This window comes from Arvicola amphibius, chromosome 1 (genome assembly GCF_903992535.2).
Source record: "Arvicola amphibius chromosome 1, mArvAmp1.2, whole genome shotgun sequence".
Lineage (NCBI taxonomy): Eukaryota > Metazoa > Chordata > Mammalia > Rodentia > Cricetidae > Arvicola > Arvicola amphibius.
In genome coordinates, this window is record NC_052047.1 from 65840682 (window position 1) to 65858455 (window position 17774).

A 17774-nucleotide genomic window follows, 5' to 3' on the forward strand; every position below is an offset into this window, starting at 1 on the left:
GCTAGTCAGTCTCCCTAGTTAGCTTGCTGTGGGGATCCCCTGCCTCAACTTTCTGAGCTGAAATACAGAAAGGCCAACATGACCACCCAGTGTTTATGTGGGTTCTAATCATAGGAGTTCTAGGAATTCAGATGTCAGTCATGGCAAGTCCTTTTAGCCACTGAGCCATCTTCCCCAATACTTGAAGCCAAAGTTAGTTTTTTAACTTTGTGGATTTTGTTCTCTACTTCCACCTTTACATGGCTTCCAGAAATCAAGCTTGGGTTGTCAGGCTTATGTAGCCCCTGCTCTAGCCACTGAGCCATCTGACTAGCCCACCTTGTAGCACAAATAATGAAAACCCAGAGGCAGATATTGGGGAATGTTTTTAATCTTTAAAAAAAATTCTGGTGAGGGTATGGAACAATAGAATTCTCATTTATTGCTGGGGAGAATGATAAATGCAGTTGCTTCTGAAGTTTGGCAATAAAGTCTGAAATTTAATTATAATGTGTTAATATTGGTTCATTAATTGAAGCAAACATTCACTTCATTTTAGTCAGTTTTCCATCACTGTGTAAAAATACCTGAGATAACTGATTTAAAGGAGGAGAGATTTATTTTAAATTTGATCACACTTCTTTGTAAGTATGTGCATGTACCAGAGCACACTGGTTCTCTCCCATCATGTAGCTCCAGGAATTGGAACTCAGATTATCAGACTTGGTGGCAAACACCTTTACTTGCTGAGTCAATGTATAAACCCAGTTCAGCAGTTCATATGAACCAAATACTGTATCATCCAGCTATCAAACTCTATAAAGTTTATCAAATTTACTTGAAAATTTATGTCTATACAAAAATATGTGCATAGATAATATGATGACAAATTTATTAATTATTGCTAAAACATGGAAATAGCCAAGATTTCCTTCAATGGATTAACAAACTGTGATTTATTCATACAGAGAAATATTTCTCAATGATAAAAATGAATATTCTATTAATCTACAAAAAGACATTAACGAGGGACTGGACCTCCTCAGTGGCTAAGAGCACTTGTTGGGCAAATGGAAGGAACTAGAAAAAAACATACTGAGTGAGGTAACCTAGATCCCGAAAGACAAATATTATTTGTACTCATTCATTAGTGGCTTTTAGACATAAAGCAAAGAATAACCAGCCTACAATCCACAACCCCAGAGAACCTAGACAACAAAGAAGACCCTAAGAGTCTTACATGGATTCACCTAGGAAGGAGAAAAAGTCAAGAACCTCCTGAGTAAATTTGGAGCATGGGGGTCGGGATGAGGGGAGGATGGAGAGGGGAGGAAGAAGGGCAGTGAGTGAAATGTATTGCTCAATTAAAAACAATAAAAATATAAAATTTAAAAATGAGCACTTGCTGTTGCAGAGAATCCAGGTTCAGTTCCCAGCACCCACATGGTGGCTTATACTATGCATCACTATGTGTAACTTGTGAATCTAGCAATCTCTTCTGACCTCCGCTGGCATAGATGGGCAAAACATTCATACAAATAGAATAAAATAAGAAATCTTGAAAATTAAAAGAAAAAACGAATGAATCAGTTGTGCTGGCAGGTGCCTGTAATCCTAGCATGTGGGAGGCAAAGTCAGAAAGATGGAGAGTTGAAGCCAACTTGGGCTACCTATTGAGGCCCTGCCTGAGTAGAAAATACCTGTTTATAGCAGTGATAGGTCATGTTGGTAGAGAGTTGATGCGATGTGGTGAGGACATGCTCTTTCTCCACAAGCCCTACTCCCAGAACAATTATGAAATTAACTCTAGGGACCCAGCCTGAGTGTAGATAATACCATGTCATAGGCCGGAGGCCTAAGCAGAATAAAAGAGGGGAAGTGACAAAAAGACAGCCAAGTGTTGGCATCCCCGTTACTCAGCTTCTCGACCATCCATGCTGCAGACGGTTGAGATCCACCATGCTCTTGCCAACATGTCATGATGCAATGGACCCTCTGAGATTGGCAGCCAAAATATAAGTCTTTTAAAATCTGGTCTTTGGTCACAGTGGCACAGAGGCAACTAACACAGTGTGATTTCCTTAACTGTGGACTCTGCTTAGTGACCTATCTTCCATGTGTATAGTACAGAAAAGAAGAATAACGTTGTCAAGGAGAGGCAGAAGGTACCGTAGATTAACAGAGTACCGAAACCCAGGTTTTCTTCCCAGTGTTGAAGGCACTGCTTTAGTTTATGTTCATCTGAGTTCCCAGAAGCCCCTCCGCACACATCTTGCTTGGGATGGTTAAAATGCACTATGTAAATTAAATATTTGGTGAATTTTCTTCCATACTATTATTTGATATATTATAAAATAAAAATTTTCCTTTATAATTCATCTGAGCACAATAAACTTAAATTTCCTACTTTCTCTGATCTAATAGAAAACCCATATAAATAAATCCCTTTATTTTGGTAAAAACAGCTGTCATTGAAACTACTACGCTGTGTTCTGTGGGACATACTGTTAGAACCTGCACACCTATTTGCTGGTTGGGCTGATCCCGTGCTTTCCAGGAGCCGTCAGCTGTGTATGTTAACTGTAGTTTGGCTTGATGCTGGTCTGACTCTGACGGATGGGGCGCACAGGCCTATTCTGTACAGATTTAGACAGTGAAATTACTCAGAGTGAGTAAGCATTGTACATGCTATTTACCGTGTTGGAAAAAAAATCCCCCTTTCCTAGTTAGTTTAGAATTTCAGTGTATATTTGGCACATAGTCTGAATGGATGCTGCATTTTGCCGTTGCCCTTTTCTGCTCTGTTATGATTTACTGTTTTAAAGCCCTTTATTCCAGGAATACCATGTATTAATAGTTTTGGACTTTAAAAACATGCATTTTAAGACAATTCTCTCTTGGTCATGATATATAATCCTTTTTCTATATTACTGGGTTTGGTTTGTTAATGATTTGTTAAGAATTATTGTGCCTATGTTTAAGAATGCTAGTTACCATTTTCTTTCTTCTGCTACCTGATTTTAGTAAACAGAGAGTCACTGATTCCATATGATAAGCTCCTCACTCTTCTGTTCTAGAAGTGCCTTTTAGTGCTGACTGCTTTTTTGTTTGTTTTGTGGGTTTGCTTTAGTAATTTATATTTTGCATCTATATGATTTGCAAACAAAATTCCAATATAAAGTTTTCTTTACATTGCTTTAAATCATATGTTATCTTAATTGAGTAATGCTTTTGTTTATTCTTTGAAAAAGTCATGCATGTATATAAAATATGTTATTCATATCCACACCCCACTTCACCAATCCAGATTCTCCTAGACCCTCCCAACATATATTTTCCAATTTTATTTTTAACCAGTGAGTTCAATTAGTGCTGCCCAGATGTTTATGGATACATAACAGTGGTTATCTACTGTTGGGGGTGGCTGCTTGTCCATTCCTGGCTGCCCAGAACCGAAATAATCACACAGAAACTATATTATTTAAATCACTGCTTGGCCAATCACTTAAGTGTATTGCTAGCTAGCTCTTATATCTTTGGTTAACCCATTTTTATTAATCTGTGTATCACCATGTGTCTGTGGCTTACTGGCAAGGTTTGGCACATCTGTCCCCGATGGTGGCTACATAGCTTCTCCTGACTCTGCCTTCTTTCTCTCAGCATTCAGTTTAGTTTTCTCTGCCTAGCTCTACTCTGCCCTGTACAGGCCCAAGACAGCTTCTTTCTTCATTCACCAATAAAAACAACACATATACAAAAGGACTTCCCACACCAATCCACTGGAGCCTAAGTACCCTTCTAATGTCCACTTTCCACACAAAGAAAGAAGACTCTTCCCATCAGTCATCAACTCTCAGTAGCTCTTTAGCTAGAGGTGAGGCTTCAGTGGCCTCCCTGTCCACGTTAGAAGCTTTAACTGGGTTGATCTTCTGCAGGTGACCACAGCTGTTGTGAGTTCATGTGTGCAAGAAAGATGAAATGCTTGCCCCATATCTCTTGTGCTCCTGTGAGACCTAAAAGGGTCACCTACAAGGTGGATTTTAGTGGTCAGCCTCTGGAGTATAATTCATCATAGCTAATCAGTGGATCAAGACCAACTAGTACCCAGAAAATTCTACTACCAGACAAAGCAGCCTGTTGTTCACTTTACTGCCAAGCACAGAAAGATGCAGTGACAGAAACTCTCATGATTTGAACAGTGGAAACAGGATGGAACTTGGCTGTCATCTATTAATACCATCATCATCATCTACTATCATTATCCTGGTAGAGGTGGAAAGCAAAGGCACTCAAGAAAACCCTGAGGGTGTGAAGCGAGAGCACCACTGTTAGCCGTATGCTAAGGCTGAGGCAGGTACCAAACACCAGAAGCAGGGGAAGGGCTGCAACTAAGCTGAGAGCAGAACTTGCATTTCCAAGTATGGTGGGATCTAATCACAGGGGAAGTCGAAAAATACATCTCCTGAGTAAATTGGGAGTGTAGGGATTATGGGAGAGGGTAGAAGGAGAAAGAGAGGAAGGGAGAGGAGTAGAGAAAAATATATCTCAATAAAAACAAAAATAAATAAATAAATGAAGTATGGCAGTGATTTTATTTTCTTGTGCTTTTAGGTAGGTACAAATGATGAAGCCTCGGGCCTTGTACATGATCATTAAATGCTACATTCCAGCTTAAAGAATGTTTTTAAATTAAAGTATAACATACATATTTCCTAGAAATCTACCTTTAGCATATTACATGGACTTTTAAAATTAAGAAAGTTCATGATTTAGGCTACTGCCAAGTCACTGTATATATCACAGTCTCACATAGGCCAGAGTCAAGGCTGTTCTCACACTTGCTGATTGTGAGCAGTGGCGTCTCCATTGAAACTTTCACGTTAGGCAGTTGTATTGTACGTTAACATGCGTAGGCATGGCATACTGGCATTATATATTTAATAAAATATTATGTGTTTTAAATGCCCTTGAATGGTACAGATTAAGTTAAGTAGATATTTTAACTAAAGCTATTATCTTATTAACAGAATATCCAAGGTATCTCCAAGCACCCAATTCAGATTTCTATGCCTCGGAATTTTAAAGGTAACACATTACTCTCTATCTCACTGAAATCTTGGGAGCATTTCTTAAAGTCTAGAAGTGTTTGTATACTTTCTTACAATGTAACTGCTATACTTCCCTGAGTGTTCCTCTCTATTTGCATGATTAGTGCAAACCTACACTGAAAAAATAAAAAGCAGCTGAAGGATATAGAACCTCCCTTTTAGCAGTTTACACATTAAAATAGATAGTAATTATACCAGGGAAATATCTCCCTTCCCACCATCCTTCCCCCACCAACTTCCCAATAAAGAACAAACAAAAGTACACACAATAACCTGGCTTTTAATAAAATCTCAAGTACTCTGGAGATGTTTATAAAAGCATAGAAGAACCTTTCTTTTGAGCTATCCCACTGTAATTCTTATGATCAAATTTCTTAAAAATGGAAAGTTCTAATCTGGTAAAGGGTGCTAGGATGTCCACTCCCAATAACCCGTGACCATGTCAGTGCTGCTGCCATGATGTGGGCAATGATGAAGGAGGCACAATAATACCACCAAAGCCAAGAGCGCTCTTTCTAAATATACAGAGTCATCTTGAGCAGGAACAAAGGCAAACCACAGCCCCTGTGTCTCAGCTGCCCTTTTATGGGGTATCCAGTGGGAGCCACATAGCTGCATGGCCTCTGCGTAGATCTTCCCGTCAATGAGGCTCTCTCTCTAGTGCTTGACTAGTGTGGTATTGGGTGTAAATGTCTGACTTTTTCCTTTCTTTATCATAATTCTAGACAGAACAGATAATTTTGATAATAGAAAACTAAAAATCTAGACTTTTATTTGTATTTGACATTAAAATAACTCTGTATGAGGAATTGCTGCAAGTCATCTGACAGTGAATCTCATCACATGCTTCTGAAATGACAATTCAGGCAAAGAAGAGGAGACCGTCACCATCTCCCCAAGAGCCCTGTTTGTTTCCTCTGAAGGCCACACCTTCCTGGCAGCAGGTACATGCATAGGATGGTGGAGGGATGCCACTCTCACTATAGCTCACTTTGTGCATTTTCATGCAGTTCAAATATTTACCAACTAAATAATGCAAAGATGCATATAGAACTCATTCTTGCAAATAAATCCTAAAGCAAACTTTATATAAAGCAGAGATTTATTATACACATTAAATAATAACAGGCGTTTGGCTTTCAGGGTTCCCTCATTTTTCTGGCATAACTCATTCAATCTGCTTCCTCCTCCATTGTCCTCCCCCTATTCCCTCCCCTTGCTAACTCAAGCAGCCCTGTTAGCCACTGTGCCCTGTACTTCAAGCCCCTACAGCCCTACCTTTTTCCCCTCTTCTGTCTTTGTTCATTGTAATCTTGCTGAGGATCAAAGCAATGGAACTGACCACCTCACCATGACACCAGCTTCTCTGCCAAACCCCATACCTTGGTCCAATTCTTCTATTTCTCTCCCTCTGACATATCAGATGATTTATCAGAATGTCTCCTAGAACGTAAGTTCCATGGAAGAAGGGGTCTCTGTCTATATTATTTATTAACACATCCCAGCGGGATCCTGTCACACAGGAGAGCTTCATAAAATTGTAATGGATGTAGTGAATGAATGAAATTTGTCCATCCTGGAGGCTTTGCTGACCTTGCAAGAAGAAGAGCAGGTCTGTAGAATTACTGGCATAGAAGAGAGCCCATAGTCCAAAGGCTGACAGATGGAAAGAAATGTTTTGACCTTGAGCCTCATGGGGAGGCAGTCTGAGAGTGACTTGGAATAAATCAATGATGGGGGTGAATCTAAATTGACTGAGAACTCTTCTTCACAGATTTTTCACAGATTGAATTGCGCATTCTTGCACATTTATCTGGGGATCCAGAGCTTTTGAAGTTATTCCAGGAATCTGAAAGAGATGATGTATTTTCTACCCTGACTTCACAGTGGTAAGATAACAAGAAACAGTATTATCAGGTCTGCAGGAATACCGATGTGATTTTTAAAGTCTAAAGTTATTCCAGAGCTATTTTCATGAGAAAGAAGTTAAACTTTTCTCTAGTAGTTAATTGTTTGGAAAAGAAGAGTAGATGACTTGGGTGCCAAAGCTTCCTGATTATGAAATAACTGTGACTTGTCCCAGTAAAACAAGTGTAAGAGAATAAAAATAGTAAGTATGAGTCACAGGAGAAGCTCAGGTGCTGGATGTGTGATCTGTGGGACTCCTTTTGGAAGGCCATTGTCCTCACTGTGCCTACCCTCACCCCTGTCATTCAGAGGGCAGGAACAATGGGCCTCAGGTGGCAGCCCCCAACTCTGTGGGAATTCCAGTAGCCAGAGACTTCAGGTTTTGTTGAAGTGTGCCTCTCTGCCTTTGGAGTCTACCTATTTTTCTGAATCACCATTCTTGGGAAGTAACTTTTCTTCCTCCCAGTAGAAGACCAGCTAGTTGCCAGACAGGTGCAAAGTTCTGATTTCACGTATCCCTCTGATCTGGAGTAGCAGGTGTTTGTGAAACCCACTGCAATCATCTGCTGCTCCTCACTTTCCAAGCAGAATAGTGCTGTCCAGTTAAGGGGATACCAACTGGCTCTGCTCCTATGAGGAAAAGCTAGAGACTGCAACTGGCTTGGATCATGTGGGTGGCTCATTTAAATAGATATGTCAGTGCTAGCACAGAGTCAGGAAGAGAAGGAGTAAGGTAACTGCTGCTGGGAAATGCCTGCCTCAGCTGTCACAGGTGCCAACTTCTCACCTTATGCCTCTTCCATCAAACTGCTCCCTGTGGCTTCCTCCTCTCTCCTCACCTTTATTTTACCTGTCACTGCTTCTGTCAGGAGCCTTCCAGAAAGAGTGTCCCTGATCCACACACAAGGTCCTGCACTTGTCTCTAAGTACTCATTTCTGCTGTCAGTCTTCCCTGAGGCGTGTAACCATCATGGGGTCAGGACTGTTCCCCTCCAGGTTAGGCCCAGCTGCGATGGCCCACCTACTGATCTTCTCTGGCTCGTCCTCAGCACACTGGAGTCCACTTCACTCACGCCTCTTTACTTGGTACTCAGGAAGACCCTTCCCCAACAAAGCATGCCCTGCACTCATAGCTTCAAAAACCCTTTTTGACAAATCAACCTGACTTTCCCCAGCTCAGTAGCTCCCTGCCCAATGCACATATGCAATGCAGCACCATCTGTTTCCTGCTGCACCCTACTAAGCCCTGGGCCTTGCAGTGCATCTGCTCAATAAGTACAGGGTAGGTGGAGACTGAGATTCTAGGCTATCCTATGCATTCACCAGAATATCAGGGCCACAGATTCTTATTTGAGTAATAAAAGTCAGGAAATATTTTATGTAAGAGAGGTAGGATTGGGGTGAGAATATAGTACTACTAAATGCTAAGCTGAACTTAAGAGTAAGTAACCGTGGAAATTGGTTTTTTTAAAAAATGAAATAATTTTTAATTTTTTTAATGAAATAGAAGAATTATTTGCATTTATGGGATGTTTCCATTCATGTATCTTTTAAGGTACACATATTGTCATCTATACTGGTTAATAATATGACAGGGCTTCTTATACCTGTAGCTTTGTACCCATTGACCAGCCTGCTCTATTCTTCCCTGCCCAGTACTTTCCCTGGGCTCCAGTAACCATTGTCTGTTCTCAAGTCCTTTAGGGTAAAATTTTTTTTATTTTTTTATTTTCTTTTCTCTCCCAATTACCCCCCTCCCTCCTCCACTCCCCCTCCCTCTCCTGTCCAGAGAGCAGTGGGGGTTCCCTGCCCTGTGGGAAGTCGAAATTCCTCCCCCCTCGATCCAGGTCTAGGAAGGTGAGCATCCAAACAGGCCAGGACCCCCAAAGCCAGTATGTGTAGTAGGGCCCAAATCCAGTGTCATTGTCCTTGACTTCTCAGCAGCCCTCATTGTCTGCCATGTTCAGGGAGACCGGTTTTATCTCATGCTTTTCCTTTGGAAATTGTTTTTGATGGGGACAACAGGAAAATAGATACAGATGGAATAACAGTGTGGTGGTTTGAGTAAGAATGACCCCGATAGTCTCATATATTTGAACCTGGCCAAGGTCCTCTCTCAGGTGCTTCCCTCCTGAATCTTAATGCCACCAGATGCACATTTGATCCTCGCTGGCCTGCTCCCATGCTCACTGTCCAGCACTTCCCTGTCCTGTACCTGTCACACATGTGGTGATGTCATTCTCTTTTCTTCACCACACTGAGCTTCAAGGCCAAACTCTTTTTGACACTTAGTCCAGGTCCACAGGATATACATGAAGCATCACTTAGACCCTCTCACCTGTGCCCAACTCTAGTGGCTGTCCTCTCTGGGATGAGGGTGCCTTTGCCCTCTGCTCTGGTTGCTGTTTTAAGCCCTGAGTGATATCCACAGCCACTTCTCAATCTCATATCCTGAGCACTAGAAAAACCCATGCAGTGAGAGTGATTGAGCCTATTTGAATCTCTGTGTTCTTGACACCCAGTCATCAACCTCTCCAGAGACTTCTCATGTCCCACAGATGCCTGCTTGCCTGTCTCAGAAGTGGATGTCCTCTGCCTAAGAGGCTAGTGCTCTGAGAAGCCACTCTGCTCATGTGCTGTGTTCTCCTGGTCCCCACAGCTCTTTCCTCGGAGTATAAGGGCACTCAAAAAACAACTTCATTCTCAAGAAGACAGTGTCTTAACCTCTGCGAACTACTGAAACTAACTAAACAATTATATCTGTAACTTGAAAACTCCTGAAAAATAAACCTCCATGCCTAGATAGTTTTGTTGAGAATTTAACCAGGTCTATAAAGGAGAACTGACATCAATTTATACAAAACAGGAGTAGGTGAATCACCAATCCATTTGGTGAAACCAGTACAAAGAAAATTAAAACTAGAACAGAGTGCAAACTAATGTTACTTATGAATTTAGTGGGATGTAGGCAAAAAATATTTCACAAAAATAATAGAAACTCAAATCCAGCAATATATAAAAAAATATATGCCATATCCAAGAGAGATTTATCCTAGCAGTTGAACAGTATTTCAATTTCAAAAATCTATCAGTGTAAATTGTCATAAAATCAAGCTGAAGAATAAAAATAATTGGACCCATGTTAGTTGTTGTAAAGTAAATTCAGCATTCTTGACAAAAATTCCCAATAAGTTATAAATAGAGGGGAACAACCTCAATTGTGTAAAAAAATTGTTTAATTCTTTTAAAAAGCTAAATGGTATTTAGGTTTTTTTGGTTTTGTTTTTTGTTTATTTGTTTGGGTTGGTTGGTTGGTTGGTTGGTTGGTTGGTTTTGGTTTTTCGATACAGGGGTTTCTCTGTGTAGTCCTGACTGTCCTGGAATTCACTCTGTAGACCAGGCTGGCCTCTAACTCAGAGAGCTGCCTACCTCTGCCTCCTGAGTGCTGGGATTAAAAGTGTGTGCCACTACTGCCCAGTGCTAAGTGGTAGTTAATGGGGAAAGATAGAATACTTTCTTTCCCCTGGAATGAATTAAAACTGCAAGAAAAGGTAAGGAAATAGCAGGTAGACTAGACAAGAAAAAAAACAAAACTTTCCTAATTGCAGATAGCATGATTGTTATCCAAACAATATAACCCAAGCAGGTTTGGTTTTACTACTACAACTAATATTATGAGTTCAGCAAAGTCACAAAACTCAAAATCAACACACAAAAATCAAATAACATTCTTTTAAAATGACAACAAACATGTAGAAAGTGAAACTAAAACCAGCATCATTTATGGCCTCTCTAGAGAGATTGCACACACCCCAACATGGATGTTCTTACTTTACCCTGGTGTGGAAACCATGTAGATAGAGCCAGACATTGGAGTTTGGAGTTGGATCACTTTCTATGCTAGTGCTATGCAGTATGGTGCTCTCTCTACACTAGGCAGTGCTGGTAAGATGCCGTCCTCAGACAGGCAGTCAAAGGGAGAAGCAGTGTTCTGCCCTGTGTTGTGCTGCTAAACTAGGGTGGGCAGGAGTTTAGCTGCACTAAGTTCATTTTCAGCTCAAAATATTTTCCATTTTAAATGGGCTTGCAGGATAAAACCCACTCATAAGTCAGGGAGTATCTATTGTTAATTATTCCATCAGCAAACATTTTATGACTAAAATTATAATATGCTAAGGAAAGAATCAAAGATATAATAAATCAAGAGACATACTGTGTTTGTACTCAGTATACATATATCAGTCCTCCTAAATAGATCCATATGTTTTTATGGAGATAGATAGATAGATAGATAGATAGATAGATAGATAGATAGATAGATAGATGAGAGAGGGAGAGGGAGAGAGAGAGAGAGAGAGAGAGAGAGAGAGAGAGAGAGAGAGAGAAAGAGAGCAATTCTTTTAAAGTCCGAGTAGTACATTTATACACATAGAGGAGCTTATCTAAAATGTATGTGGAAAGCATGGGGGGAGATGCTAGACCAGCTACAATGGTTACTTTACCTGGTGAAATGTAGTGTACAGTGATGAACGATAGTGATGTTATAGAGGGCTGTAGACACACACCAGCAAAGCAGGAATGAGGCACAGAAGAGCCCCTCACAGGCATGCTCAACTGATTTTTAGCAAAGGTTTAACATGAGACAGAAAATCTTCCTGTCCAGATTTGTGTCAAGCTTATCACACATAAAACTGATGTGAAAAGTTCATGTCTGCATTGGATATTATGTGTCTTTTCTGTATTTTATTAGCTTGTAATAGTTCAGTGAAGAATTTCCAAAATAAGAGGCTTTTAGTATTTGCATGATGCTTGCTTCCAACCTCCACAGCAGTAGTAATTTGGCATTTGTGACTTATACTATAATTAGTTGCTGTGGAAATGATTTTTATGTTCCAAACAGAGGACCAGAATAGCACATGGTAAAAATGCAGATCAAATGTACTTAAGAATGCCTGCAGCTTATAAATGCTCTGTTGTTCCAAAAGCAACAAGCAAAAAAGCAAGTAATCAAAAATATGTAATAACATTTTTCAAAGAAGTAACAGTTTCCTAGGAAAACTTTGGAGGCTGAATAGTTACTTATAAAGATAGGATTTAGAAGAAATCATGGAGATCGCTTGTGATCACAAGATGGAATGTAGCAATGATAAAAAGAGCTGTAACAAATGATTCTGGCTGGGAGACAGGAAGTCTGTAAGGTGTCCTGCCTCTCTGGTTTATCAGAAATCAGTTCTTAAAATGTTATGCTAACAAAACGGTCCTAACTTAGGGCCAGGTGCCCAGCAATGAGGAGCTGTCCTTTGGAGATGGAAGTGGACTGGGTATAACTCTTACCTATGATAGCTGATAAAGGTAGTTGCAGTAGTAAACTTGTGCCTTTCTCTCAGGCAGAACTAGGCAACAAAAGTCAAGAAAATGTTTTGATAGCTATTGCCTGCTAGTGACAAAACAGAAGAAAGAAAAGAAGCCAACTCAAGAATCAAGTGGCCATGAAAGAGAAATGTGAGATTCCAGAAATGTGCCTTCTGACTTGAATATAGTAATGATTCTCATCTTTAGCCAGTAAAAGATAAGCCTTAAAAGGCCTGTGAACTAAAAATATAAATGAGAGGTATACTCCTGATGCTTACTACTAATAAATGGGAGAAAACTGGGAGACACAACTCTGGTAAGAGGACAGTAAAGAGTAAACTTCTATGGCTTTCCCACAAATCCTCAATTCCTTATGGTGCCCAGAATATGTAAAAAGAAGACACATCTCTTAAGTTGTGAGTGTTTTCTGGGAATAGAGAAGACTGGAGTTAAATGGAAGGAACTGATGACATTTTTGAGAGCTATACTTCCTCTAAAAACACTAATGCTGGCCAAAATATTCTGTGATTGAGACATAATCCTTGAGCTTCTAGTTGTCTATGGGCAAGAAGCAAACTGAGCTCTCCCACCCCACTCCATCCCTAGACATCCCATGTGTTCCTCTAGGGCCTAGCCTACTGATGCCCACCAGTACCCAATACTTGTTTTTCTGCAACCTGCAAAATCTAGCCGGGGTCACACATCCTGTGCTCTTGCCTAGTCCCACCACCTCCTCCTGCACCACAGTTAATTAATAGCTAGGCTTCCACCAAGACCTGTATTGACCCACAGGACCCTTTACATTGCCTGCACCACCCCATTCTATAACCAGACTTCTCATTTCCTCCTCCAGAATCTAGCCTGCTGAGTACCCCTGACCTCCTCATCCATTCCTTTTCCACAGTCTGCCAGATTTAACCTGGGTCCCACAACCAGTGTAGCAGCCCAGTCTGGGCTTCTCTGCCTTCACTGCAGAGGAGCTCTGAGCTGGGGGCAAGTATCCTGCCTACCTACCCCCCAGACCAAGGGATTTTCCCATGTCGTGTTCAACCTTTCCACTCACACCTATCAATCCCCACACTCCCCAGGTCCGAGCAGGAAGCACATCCTGCAAACCAATCCAGTTCGCTCTGCCCACCTGACTATATTCCACCCAAGACACTTCCAACCTCTAGATCTGACCCAACCCCCACATTCTTTCCCCCATCTTGATATATCCATAACAAACTCAAAACTAGCAAAGGAAGTCCACATGCCCAGATCTCGTTAAAGGAATACCAGTAATATTAAAGATGAAGCCAGCATCTTCTCTCCAGTATCTACTAGTATATAATATATATATATATATATATATATATAGTATATAGAAAAGTTAAAGGAAAAGTGATAAATATCCTCAAAAATTCAAGTTTAGCCGGGCGGTGGTGGCGCACGCCTTTAATCCCAGCACTCGGGAGGCAGAGGCAGGCGGATCTCTGAGTTCGAGGCCAGCCTGGTCTACAAGAGCTAGTTCCAGGACAGGCTCTAGAAACTACAGGGAAACCCTGTCTTGAAAAAAAAAAATTCAAGTTTAAAGAAGACGCAAAGAAACAGCTCAATGAAATCAAGGATAAAGAACTTAATGAGAGTAAATACCTGATTGATGCCCAAGAAAATACAAACATAAGGCTGATGGAAATGGTGAAGACAATTCAGGATATGAGAACAGAATTGAATAAGGAGATAGAAACACTGAAGAAGACTCGAGCTGACATGAAGATGGAATTAAAAAACCCAGTAGCCCAACTAGAAAAATCAAAGGAACACCTTACAAGTAGAATGAATTAAGCAGAAGATAGAATATCGGGTCTTGAAGATAAAATAGAAGATCTAAACCAAATAATCAAGGAACACAAAAAATTAGGAAAAAACAGGAAATGTTAGTCACCATTTAAATAAAACTTCAAATTATAGTCATAGACGAGGGAGAAGAATTCCAAGTTAACAGCATAGACCACATCTTCAACAAGATCATAGAAAACATCCCTAAACTAAGAAAAGACACACTCATACAAATGAAAAAAAGCACACAACACAGACAAGACCAGGGAAGAAAATTGCCACAGTATATCATACTTAAAACACTAAGAATATATAACAAAGAAAGTGTATTGAAAACTGCAAGAGAATAAAAGGTAAGTCACACATAAAGGAAACCCCATCAGAATAACAACTTATTTCTCAATGGAAACCTTAAAAGCCAGAAGAGCCTGGAGCAATTGAACTCCAAGTCTTAAAAGACTATGACAGCCAAACTAAAATCATATATCCATCAAAACTATCTTCTATGATTTAAGGAGAAAGAAAAATTCCCCATGACATAAACAGTCTAAAAAACTATACTCAACAAACCAAACCTAAGAAAAATACAAGAAGCAGTATTTGGGGTAGAAGTACAAAGTCATAATTATTAAAACACAAAATGTCACTGAGAACACAAACAATGTCACAAATTAACAACACAATCAACACAACTAGCACATTTCAGTAATAATTTTAAATATCACTCTCCTTGATTCTCCAATCAAAAGACACTGAATGGATCAAGAAACAAAAATTACCTATCTGCTGCCTCCATGAAACACATCTTAGAGCTGGGTAGTAGTGGTGTATGCCTTTAATTCCAGCACTTGGGAGGCAGAGACAGATGGATCTCTATGAGTTCAAGGCCAGCCCAGTCTACAGAGCAACAAGTACCAGGAAAATCAAGACACAGAGAAGCCCTGTCTCGGGGGGAAAAAAGACATCTTACTTTTAAAGATAGGTGCCATCTTAGAGTAAAAGGATGAACAAAAGTATGCTAATCAAATGGGAATCCAAAAAGTGATGAGCCTTTTAAAGAAAAGAGCCCATGAAAAGTGATTCTAATCCCTAGAGGAGGGAAGAGAGACCACCTAAACTTTTAATAACTTGTGGCTTAGCATGCATCAACAGAAAACATTCTGAACCTCAACTTCCAAGGGCAATGGCAGGGCAGAAAAAAACTGAGATGTCCACCCATCTCAAGTGGTCCAACCTCTTTAGATCAAGACACAGAAAGCTAGGCTAGGACTAGAAGGCAAAACAACTTTTTAGAAACCCAGAAAACTGCAGTTGGTTTGTCACAGGGGGAAAGATCTCCTGTAATTTGAAAAGCTGACAGCTCTGCTGGGAAGCTCTTAGGGTCCTTTATCTATGTAGTTCTCATGCTGTAGACCCCAGAGAAGGACAGTTTCTGGGCCCACTCACAAAGCAATTCAAACCAGTAGTGCTCTGCATCAGACTATGATTGTAATGACGTCTACACCCAACCTAACCACAGACTAATCAAATTGTGGCCTGACAGTATTGTGCCTTTTATAGGAAATAAATATTGCCTCAGCACTGTAAAATGTATAGTATATAATAATTTAAATAAATGGAAACATGAAATGTTCCCTGTGACCAAGAGAATAAACATTCAGTAGAATCAGCCAAAGAAACAATCCAGACATAAAGTTAATGAATGTTCTTAAAAATTGTTCTAAAGATGCCAACGTGTGTAGCTCTTCACAGTTGATGGCCTCTGGAGGCATGGTGGTGGGGAGCAGAGGGGAAGTCAGTTTTGTTTTAAAGTATGGCCACTGGCAGAGGGACCATGCACCAGTGGACAACCCAACACCCATGGTCAGCACAAATTGGACTTGGTGGATTTTTTTAAGAGGGCACACAAGTAAAGGATGGACCTAGGAGCAATAGGAAATAAATGTGATCAAAAGACATTGTATGAAATTTTCAGATAATTAATAAAACACCATATTAAAAGGGGTTGAAGATTTAGCTCAAGTCCCTGGGTTCAGCCCTCAGCTCTGAAAAACAAATATATATGTAAAACTCTAGGACAACTCTGAGGCCATTTCTGAGGCCTCTCAGCCTTAGTGCTTTCCCCTCCTGGGAACCTAACGACTACACCTGCATGTGCTGGAAAGTTGGAGACTCTCCATCTCCCTGTGTCCTTGTGGATGTTCTCCAAATAGAGCTCAGTTTGGAATTGGGACAAGATACCCCCAGATGTCCACAGATGTTTTGACTCAGTCCCTGGGAAGGGGTCAAAGTAACCCTCAAATGTTTCCTCTTACCTCACCTGATCTGGCAACCGCTCTCAAGCCTGGGCTCAGATCAATTATTGTTAATAGACCTTTGAATAAGCGAATCCTAATAGTTAAAGAACAACCCCCGAGTTCCCCCTCTTGTTTCTATAGCTTTTTACTTTAAAAGTAGCTTGTGACAGTCATTTGGGGTCTTTTGGCTTCTCAAATGCTGAAAGACCCTGTCGCAAAAGAACTAAATCCTCTTGCTTTTACATCAACTGCGAGGTGAGAGTGGTCTCTTGGGGCAAACTCCTCCTCAGTGATTGGACTTTAAGGTCCAACAATATATAGTATATTTAGTATAATATTATATATGTAATATTATACTAAAAAATATGTCTGGCATGGTGGTGGCTTTAATCCCAGCATTTAGGAAGCAGAGGCAGGTGAATCTTTGTGAGTTCAAGGCCAGCAGACCTACCTAGTAAATCTCTGTCTCGAAAGACCCAACCAGGTAGATGAAAAGTGCTAACTTTAAGAGATACACTGACACTGTGGAAATGGATGAGATCATTAAAGTGAAGAACACCATATCAGAACAAGAATAGAAAATGCAGCTTAGGTCAAGTGTGGTGGTGCATGCCTTTAATCCTATTACACAGGAGGCAGAAGTAGGTGGATCTTTGAGTTCAAAACCTGCCTGGTCTACATAGTGAATTCCAGTCCAGCCAAGACTACACAGTGAGACCCCCACCTCAAAAGGAAGAGAAAGAAGAGGGAGGAGAAAAAGGAAAAAGAGGAGGAGAAAATGCAGCGTAGGAAAGAATCCATGAATCTATGCTGGTTTACAGAGACAAGAATTAGGCACAAAGAGAAAAGGAAAACATGGACCACTTAAAACCCATACATGGGATAAAATAAAATAGATCAACAAGGAGAGGAGAGAATTAAGGCAAAGTATAATAAATATGGCTAAAAACATTCATATATTGATTAATGATGATAATTTACATATCAAAAAAACTTTAAAACATGCAAAGAAAGTCACACAATGGGCAATTATTAAAGCAAAACTTGTAAAAACCAAAGACAAAAAGAAAATCTTAAAAACTAGCAACAGAAGGGAAGACACATTGGCAAAGGAACAACAGTATCATCACATCAAAACCAGTGGCAGAAGATGGTCGGTTAGCATCCGAAGAGTGCCGGAACAGTCTGGATTCTCTATCTAGAAAATTACAAAGATTAAAGCAAGAAAAGACATTTCAGACTTGCAAACATTTGGAAGTTTGTCTAAGTACTTTTGTACTACTAGGATGGCATAAAGTTCTTGAGACTG

General features: G+C 40.2%; 1 protein-coding gene across 3 annotated transcripts in view; it reads left to right on the plus strand.

Annotated features, from left to right (window-relative positions):
* Positions 1 to 17774, plus strand: part of Poln (DNA polymerase nu) — a 131481-nt gene that overhangs the window by 76868 nt on the left and 36839 nt on the right. For all 3 annotated transcript variants that reach the window (XM_038329194.2, XM_038329196.2, XM_038329195.2), the window contains 3 exons: positions 5007 to 5064; positions 5954 to 6031; positions 6862 to 6976. In XM_038329194.2, coding sequence (XP_038185122.1) covers positions 5007 to 5064; positions 5954 to 6031; positions 6862 to 6976 — 251 coding nt within the window. The remainder of the gene's footprint in view (positions 1 to 5006; positions 5065 to 5953; positions 6032 to 6861; positions 6977 to 17774) is intronic.